The 9645-nt window shown below is 41.7% G+C and overlaps 1 protein-coding gene across 1 annotated transcript in view; it reads left to right on the top strand.

Annotated features, from left to right (window-relative positions):
- Window positions 1–7314, top strand: part of LOC101862432 (phosphonopyruvate decarboxylase) — a 32768-nt gene extending 25454 nt beyond the window's left edge. Inside the window, exons 5-10 of the mRNA XM_013086011.2 lie at window positions 499–521; window positions 2077–2175; window positions 2839–2949; window positions 3887–3992; window positions 4857–5057; window positions 5418–7314. Of these exons, the coding sequence (XP_012941465.2) occupies window positions 499–521; window positions 2077–2175; window positions 2839–2949; window positions 3887–3992; window positions 4857–5057; window positions 5418–5594 (717 nt within the window). The 3' untranslated portion in view covers window positions 5595–7314. The remainder of the gene's footprint in view (window positions 1–498; window positions 522–2076; window positions 2176–2838; window positions 2950–3886; window positions 3993–4856; window positions 5058–5417) is intronic.
- Window positions 7315–9645: the final 2331 nt, after the last annotated feature.

The raw sequence follows: 9645 nt of genomic DNA, 5'->3' as shown, positions 1-9645 counted from the left end.
GGCTTTCGATGAGAATCCCCAAATTACAGACTGAAGTGTCTTAAGGCCATTCCCAATGGGGGGATAATAACATATGAACATGTTGAATTGTAAATGGGCTGATTTATCAATGTCATGCTCATACTGTGCCAGAACAACATAGGGGGAACAGCTGCTTTTTCCTTCCTTATCCTAACTATAGTCATTTTTCCTCTGCTGTGTTCTTTCTATTCGAACTCATGGCATTGGACAAAAAGGACGAGGGCCCACCTTTTGCTGGATGGATAACAACAGAAACATTCAAACTTAAACTCTTTTGAATGGGTGGTTGGCTGGTGCTCTGGTATGGTTTGCTCTTTCTTCCTATCAAACATGTATCCTCCTTATCTCTCCTCCTTTTTTGTGTTTGTTACTCCCCTGTGACACCCTTAATCTTTAGCACTTATATGACCTAATTTTCTTGCAAATGCCGTAAAACGCTTACTTACACTATGCTCAAACTCAAACTCTTTTTTGCAGAGTGCATGGGTATACCGTGCCAAGTGCTGCCGAGGGATGAGAGTGGGATGAAAGCGGTGAGTCACGGTCGCTCGAACATCTATATATTCTATTTGTGAAAGTCCATCACTTTTGCTGCCTAAAACTCCCGAACCACTGAACTTTCGAGTTTGACAAAATTAATGGTGGTTCAGAATCATTTACAGGGTGCACAGTTTCATTGAGGAGCCTGAATTCACTGTTGTTTAATTTGCAGTTTTTCATTAATTTCGTTTAGATTTAATCTTGGGAAAGTCCATTTTATAGGATGCCATGGTAGACAAGTGAGATTTCCATTCACTAGCTGTGCGCATTGTTTCCACGCCTTTGAAATTATGAAGTGTTCAACCAAGAAAGCGGAATAGAGAATCAATCTATACATCTATTATATATTTAGCAACTTGGAAACACATGTGTCACTTTTCTCTCAAGACTTATTGCTCCATTTCAGTAAAGTGTAATTATAGTAGGCCAATGACTTTCAGTTGATGTTAATGCACCGATCATTCCTTTCATCGAAAAGGGGCCCAGCTAGTAACCAATAAACTCTTAGAATGCAAGAGAGGAAGGGCAGGGATTTGTCCTACTATAGTCTCCACCTCTGTCCAGTTGTATCCCATCTCCTTAAGGTCTGAATCTAAGTCCTTTGATGAAAGACTTTTAGTGGGTGGTTGACGGGTGCTCTGGTGTACCCCTCAACGGGCGGTGCTACTGACTGAAGTGTTTTTAGGCCATTCCCAAGGGGGGGACATTAATATGTTCTTATGCACAGTAGAATTATAAATGGGCTGATTCATCAGTGTCATGCTCATAACTGTGCCTGAACTGCATGTGGGGAGCTGCTGCTTTTTCTTTCCTAATCTGTATTATGGTCATTTTTCCTCTACTTCTTTTTTATGTTTGTTACTCTCTTGTGACCCGCTATTTCCAGGGTGCCTTGATAGTCAAAGCAGACTTTGTGCTGTTGAAGCTAGAGAGGTGAGCAGAGTAAGCCTGATCCCCCATTTGGACTTCTCTGTTGACATCCATCCCTTTGTGCTCATATGACCGTATGCTGTTGCGAGCGCTGTAAAAACTCTACTAAAACTAAAAACTGCTCTGGTGTGGTTTACTCCTTCTTTTCTATCAAAGGTCTGTCATCCTTATCTCTTCTTCTTTTTTTGTGTATGAAGCTCTCAATCAGCACCTCTAATCGTCAGACAACACTTAAAATATTGACCTATATCGATGTTGCAAGTGTCGTAAAACTCTTATGAAAGCTTAAAAAAAAAATTTGAATGTAATCGCTGCTGTATATGAATGTAAAAAAATTGTCAACTAGAAGGTTGGTGGTTGGCGGGTGCTCTGGTGTGGTTTGCTTCTTCTTTCCTATCAAACATCTATCATCCTTATCTCCCCTCCTTCTTTTTTTTTGTTTGTCACTCTCTTGTAACAGCTCTACTCTTCTGGCGCTCATATTACCTTATACAGTTGCGAGCACCGTAAAACCTCTACTAAAACTAAAAAACTGTCGACTAGAAGTGCTCATACTTTGTATCCCCTCTCTCGCCCCTTCGCGAGCGCCGAGAGCCACTTTAACGAGCGCAAGTCTCCGTTTGCCATCCTGGTGCGCTCCAAGACGTTTGAGCCGTACAGTCTGGCAAATGGTAACGGAAACACGTGAGTCGCCCGTTGTGCTGTCTGTCTGACCGTCTGTCTGTCTGTCTGTCTGTCTGTCTGTCTGTCTGTCTGTCTGTCTGTCTGTCTGTGGGGTTTAGAGACCTCAGAGGGATGTAATTATAGACTGTGTGAACATATTCAGATGGACATTATTATATAATGTCTGGAATTATTCAGAGGGACATATTCTTTGTTTGGACATATTCAGATGAACATTTCTATATATATAAATAACGTTTGGATATATGCAGAGAGACATATTCAGAGGGACCTTTTTATATATAAATAACTTATAGTTATATTTAGAGGGGCATATTCTTTGTATGGACATATTCAGAGGGACATTTTATATAATTATATAAATAACGTATGGATATATTCAGAGAGACATATTCTTTATATGGACATATTCAGATGAACTTTTCTATATATATATATATAAATAATTTATGGATATATTCAGATAGACATATTCTTTTTATGAAATTATTGGACATATTCAGAGGGACGTATCATTATTTGTTTTGACATAAGTTAAGGATTTTTATTGGCACCTTTGTAACGTTGCATAGACAAGTGTCGCACTACGTCGGCCAGTTTGGGTTACAACATGACAACCAGACGGTCTTTGATCCCCCTCCTCTCTTCCCTCCGCCAACCCAGATTTCCACTGACCCGCGAGGAGGCATTGTTCAAGGTCGTGGACTGTCTGGAGGAACAGGACGCCATTGTGGGCACCACGGGGATGTTGTCAAGAGAGCTTTTTGAGTTCAGGTAAAATTCTTTGGCGTCTAGTCGTCAGAGCTTTTCGGGTTCAGATAGAACTGTTTGTCTTCTAGTCATCGGCGCTTTTGTGTGGTCGCTTGTATAAGACAACCGCTTTTCTCCGCAACAATGGGTGCCCGTCTTGGACAATTTTGACAGTATATTTAGATCCGTGGTATCATGTCTACGACAGAACAAAAGCGCCAATGACTGTCAGTATCAATATACTGTTTTAAAGAATGCAAAGGGGGAGTGGGGAATGTCCGTTTGTATAGGTGGTTGTCTTATACAGGCGGCCGTTTACAGCAGGATGACCCACTTATCTCACTTAGAAGCAAAGCTCGGCCTTGGCTGTCAGGGGAGATAAGTAGGTCAGCTTGATGTGATGATTGTGGGCATAACAGCTCTGTAGAGCGCAGTTTTCTGAAGGTCTTGAGTAATGCTTAGACTATAAGGATGTATGAAAGTCTAGAGTAATGCTTTGAATATAGGGATGTATGAAAGTCTAAAGTAATGCTTTGAATATAAGTGTGTAATAAGGTCTAGAGTAATGATTTGAATATAAGTATGTAAGAAAATCTAGAGTAATGCTTTGAATATAAGGATGTTGGAAAGTCTAAGAGTAATGCTTTGAATATAAGGACATAAAAAGGTCAAAGGTAATGCTTTGAATATAAGGACATAAAAAGGTCAAAGGTAATGCTTTGGGTACCAGAATGTAAGAAGGTGTAAAGTAATGCTTTGAATACAAACGTGAAAGAAGGGGAAGAGCGCAGGTGTCAAACTCAAGGCCCCGCGGGTCACTTCCCTCCTGGCAAACTATTATTGTGTCTGTCCTGTAAGAGACTTTCATGTAGTTCACCCTGAGAATCCCTATACCACAGCACCTCAGAATGTGATTTATTTTCAACCGACCAGCCCGTGTTTGTTTTTTTCTCTCTCCCAGAGTTGCCACGAGGATGGGCCACGCCCGAGACTTTCTCACTGTGGGCTCCATGGGACATGCATCCACCATCGCTCTCGGAGTGGCGCTACAGAGGCCTGACAGACAGGTGAGTGGGGAGGATGGGGGAGGTTGAGGGAGGGAGAGGGAGATGGGGGGAGGAAGGGAGGGGAGAGGACACGCGTCCACCATTGCTCTCGGAGTGGCGCTACAGAGACCTGGTAGACAGGTGAGTGGGGAGGATGGGGGAGGTTGAGGGAGGGAGAGGGAGATGGGGGGAGGAAGGGAGGGGGCATGGGGAGGAGGAAGAAGGGAGGGGAGAGGACACGCGTCCATCATCGCTATCTGTGTGGCTCTACAGAGACCTGGCAGACAGGTGAGGGGGTGGGGGGTAGAGGAGGGGGAGGAAGGGAGGGAGCATTATGGGCCGATCGCCCGACTCGGTCGCCTCAAAATCAAACGTGTTGGATTTCAGTTTCAGGCGACTGAATCGGGCCGCCGTAGTGGGCACCACGTATAAAAAAATGAGACTGCCTTGACTTCCATCGGGTATACTGTTTGGGTCGTAAATAAGCTGGCACATTGTGACTTTCCTCACTCTTGGTCTCTCCAGGTATTCTGTCTAGACGGTGACAGTGCTGTGTCACAAAACGAGAGTAGTTGGTTTATGTACCTTGGTATTGTGACTTTCAACAACGGGTACACTGTTTGGGTAGTTTTTTAAAAGTTTTTTATTTTGTACCGTGTCCTGATTTTGGTGTCGATATTTGTAGGTTACGTAAAAATGTATTGACATGGTGCAAATTGTTATGTTTCAAGAAAAAAGAAACAAGAAAAACACAACGAGGAAACGGGGAATTGTTTAGTGGGTGATGATGATGATGATGATGATGGTGATGACGACGATGATGATGATGCAGTTTGTGTCGTTAATAAGCTCACACATTGCGACTGTTCCTCTTCCTCCGGCCAGGTGTTCTGTCTGGATGGCGACGGTGCCGTGCTCATGCACATGGGTTCCCTGGCCACCGTGGGCCAGCAGGGCCCCGAGAACCTCAAGCACATCGTCTTCAACAACGGCTCCCACGATTCTGTCGGCGGACAGCCCACCGAGGCGGGGAAGCACGAGGACTTCAACCTGTCGCAGATTGCCCAGGGCTGCGGATACAGGGAGGTCAGTCGCTGGTTTTCTTTTAGGAAACTTAACCTTTCCAGCCTCAGCCATTTTTGTGCACTCGCTAACCCCAGTCCCAGCCAATACAGAAGTATTTCAGAAAAAGAGGCACGCTTTCTAGAAAGTGATGTAGTATCTTTGTAATGAGGTTTGTGGGTGGTTGGCAGGTGCTCTGGTGTGGTTTGCTACTTCTTTCCTATCAAACATCTATCGTCCTTATCTCTCCTCCTTCTTTTTTGTGTTTGTTACTCCATTGTAACACCTCTAATATTCGGCATTTATATAACCTTATTGTGTTGCAAGTGCCGTAAAACACTTACCAAAACTAAACATTTTTTCCACTCTTCCCTCTGTCCCCAGACTCTGGTGGCCTCGACGGAGGAGCAGATAGAGGAGGCGGTGCGCTACCTGCACAAGGCCAAAGGTCCCATCTTCCTGGAGCTGAAGGTGAAGCGTGGCTCGCGTTCCAACCTTGGCCGCCCCACCAGGACCACCCACGAGAACAAGGACGACTTCATGAACTTTTTACGTGACTAGAGGATTAGTGTTCTGCTCTATGAGATTATTTAGTGTCTTGTCCTGTAGCGCTGTGGGAATTTGTGGATCTGCCAGACTGTGTATAAGTTATAATAAATTGACCGCTCAGTGTAAGACTTGATCAAACGTCGGTGGTCAAACGTCAGTTTTTAACCCTCTTAGCACCATAAATAGGTCAGTAGGTTAGCACAGCAGAACCAAAATGGCGGCCAATCTGATGGTCTCCGAGAACTGAATTATCGTTGCGTTTTTTTCATCAGAGGTTCAGGGGGTGTAGCAAAGAAATTGCTTTTTCTTTTGATCTAAGGGACGTATTTCAATGAAATTTTACATACGAACACCTAGGAGTTCAGCATCTAAATTAAGAGTGGAATATTCTTATTTCTAAGCCTGTATGGCTCCACAGTGGTAAAAGCTGGGTCTGACAACATGATGGGAAGGCTGGTTTAGTCCAGAATGGCTCAAAAAGGGTTAAAATGACGTAGGGCGGAGTTTTACACTAAGCAATAAATATGTGAAGCATGCTGACAAAATGAGTTACTTCTCGCTGTCCTCGAATGGAGATATGGGACAAAAATCAACACAGGGGTCGACATTTCTTTTATAATTTCATACAAGTACATTGTACAAACTCAACCAATAAATCGGACGTGCATATGCCCATAGGGCTAAAGTCTGAGAAGTAACTCGTTTTGTCAGAAGGCCTCACGTATGTTCTTTAGCTGAGATAAAACTCTTAGGGAAAATGTGTCCGTTTTACTGGAGAGCGTGCTGAGGCGTTTTGTTCTAGATTTGTGCTCGCAAAATGCCATGTTTCATACAAGAAGTCCGTAAAAAACAAAGCCATACATTCATATGATGTTTTGCCCTCAGTAAAAACAATTATGGCGTGCCCATTGCGGATTGGGTTGGGTCGGGTCGGGTTGGGATGATCGCCCGACTTGTTGCCGGAAAACAAACGTGTTTTTTTTTTTTTAGGGCGGGCCCAATGACTGTTTGAGCAGGAAAAAAAGTCTCCTTGACTTTTCCCATAATGCATCACGATTAGTCAAATAACTTGGTATGGATTAGATAGAGTAATTCTTTTTATAAAGATAGCGAGGCAGAATGCGAGAATACTCGTCGCTAGTTTGTGGGCGGGGCCCAGGCTTTTGCAAGTATTCTCGTGCGTAACACTGAATGAGTTAAGGAGTGGGGTTTTTGCACAAGCGGTGAAGTGTCGGTAGTTTTGTCACGTGGATATAATCTCTTAACGTTGCCGCTGGGTGTTTGTGGCAACTCCCAGGAAGATGCCAGTTCCCGTCTGTCGGCTTTCTGGGGACTGCAGAATGTCACAATAAGATACTTTTAGACCAAGACTATTTATTATATCTTAGACAAGTGTGTGTATGTGTGTGTGTGTGTGTGTGTGTGTGTGTGTGTGTGTGTGTGTGTGTGTGTATACGTGAAGTCTCTCAAAGAATGTGTCAATTTTTTTTAGTGGATCTGACATAATTGAACTTTTATATTATATATTATGAAAAAGATGACATTTTTAAGGGCCTATTTCTATGTGATATGGAAAGATTTTGCATGTTATTGTTGTTGCTGTTGTTGTTGTTATTATTGTTGTTGTTATTGTACTTCTCTGTTCATTTTTCACTTAACTCAAGACTTAAGCATTCTTTTGTTTGCGGGTGACAAGCTCTCTGAAAGATTTAAAAAAAACCCGAACCCCCCCCAAAAAAGCCAAACAACAACACTTGGTTGAAGAATGCGAGTGGCAAGGTCGTCTCTGACCATCTCTTTACACCTTTCATTGCCTTATGGTGTATTATATACCTGGCTCGTCATGAAAGGAGTTATTTTTAGCTTTGTACGGTACCTCGTCGTGGAAGCTGGCAAAATTGTTGGATCTTCCTCCTCCTATCCTTACCACAGACAGCAATGATCTGTTCTTAGCTGTCAACTGGGGGGTGAAAAACAGAATGCAATTTTGGGGCTTGCAAACAAGGGGTATATGTGGTGGCTTTTAAGGACAAGCAGGCTATCCCAGATTTCGGAGGTTTCAGAACTCCAAAAGTGGTTATTGCTCAACCTATAGGAGAAGTTTGGTTTCATTGCTGTGTATGTTTGTTTGGTTATAGACAAAACTCTCCTTGTCTTTTACCGAAACTGAACAAGGGGCAAAAACTTTAACTTCGATTTTCTCAAAACAGCTTTTTTTCGGGATAGCCCCCTTGTGCTTAAAAGCAACAATTTTTTTATCATCAGGCATTAATTACAGTCGGTGGTTGTCCTTCAATGCAAAATCATTTCTGATTTTTAGTTTTCTGAGCATTTTCCGTGGCATCCTATTTAAGTACAGTATTGTCGAAGTGTCACATATAGAGGGGAGCTTAAGTGAGTGAAAAGGTTTCTAAAAGTTTTTGGTATGTTTTTTAAATATGTGTGCTAGGTGTATGTGGGTGAAATGATGAATGGAAATGCTCTGTTTAGACATTCAAGTCATTTTTACACCTCCTATTGTTTTCGTTATTTTGCTGTCAATTTTTATATAAAGACAATTTTTTCCTCTCCATACATAAATGTATATGTATATAAAATATATTATATTTTTATGCACTGGATCATCATTGTGAGGGAGTCGTGTTTGTTGTTGTATTTTCCGTCGTACGTATACCGCACATCTTGTTTTGGTCATGATGCTGCTCTCATAATGCCACTCCCATGATGCCTCTCTCACGATGCCAAAGGTAGCTCGTGAATGTTGCTGGCCACCGATACACTAGTTAGTCTCATGTTTCGGAACACGCGCTCAAGTACAAGCCATTTGTGTCTCAGCGTGGTGGAATCAAGTGCTCGTCAATTTTTGGGCATATGGAGTTACTGGTATCATATGAAAGCTGATTTATTTGCCTTGTTTCTAATGAAATAAATATCCATCTGTCTCGAATAGAACTCAAGATATTTACGATTGAAGAAAGTGAGGTCGCCTGGTTTTAGTGGTGAAATTAGCGAGAAAATAGTCGCCAAAGTCTGACAACTCCAATAGCTAAAGTCTTTAAAAACTGAAAAATGACATAATTTATGCCTTTAATCAATGTTTTTCAGCAAAATTCACTTGGAAATGTGTTTTTATATGGACATAAAAGAGGTTAAGCCAAAAATTGAAAATTCGATTAAAATTTCCCGACTGGCAGAAAAATACCTGTTTCTCCGATTTCGTTATTTTGCCGAGCGCCTGATTTCTCCACGATGCCTCACAATAGTAGCTTCTCCCCACCCTGCTGGCAAAATAGCACGACTATCTCAGAGTTGTGCCAAAATGCACCAAAGCCTTTAATTTTGTGTGGTAGTACTCTCTCTCTCTCTCTCTCTCTCTATATATATATATATATATATATCTGTGTTTTGGTTCAAACAAAAAATGCGCTGGCAGTCATAAAAGAAACATGAACGGCAATTTTTTTACCATTAATTGTCAGATAATGAGGACAGTAGTCTAGATAAACATTTGTTGGGTTTTTTTTTGGTGTCATTTTTCTCAAAAGTAGCAAAAATAAGATGGGCCAATTTGCTAGCTCAGTGACGACATGTAGCTTATTCTGCAGTGGCCAAACACCTCAAATACATTTCTTCTATTTCTTTTTTTTTCTCTCTTTGTTTCAATACTGGCTTAGATATTTGTACGATAAGAATACTTTTTTTTGTATGTGTGAAAAAGAAACCCTTCAAGTTTTGTTGTTACTACTAGTCTCAAAGCTAAGTCATAGGTGTTTTTTTTTTGGGTTTTTTTTAAAATTTCAAGTCATGTTTTCGGGATTCACTAGATCTAGTCCTGTTATTTGAAAAACACATTCAAAGTATTGCAAATTGAGTATGATGACGGAACGGAAATCAAAGTAAATAAAAACAAAATTTTATTTTCAAGATGAATTAGGGAATTACGTTTGCCTTATTCAAATTGAAAAATGGTGCTGGTAAAGTGTGAGTTGAAGGGAGAAAAGAAGCAGAACAAAGTCTCGTGTCTTTGGTGGCCCACCAGTGGAATCTCTGAGGAACTGGAGAC

The sequence above is a fragment of the Aplysia californica genome, unplaced genomic scaffold (assembly GCF_000002075.1).
Source record: "Aplysia californica isolate F4 #8 unplaced genomic scaffold, AplCal3.0 scaffold00427, whole genome shotgun sequence".
Classification (NCBI taxonomy): Eukaryota; Metazoa; Mollusca; class Gastropoda; order Aplysiida; family Aplysiidae; genus Aplysia; species Aplysia californica.
The sequence above is the reverse complement of the archived record's forward strand: the minus strand, read 5'-3'. Positions and strand labels throughout refer to the sequence as shown.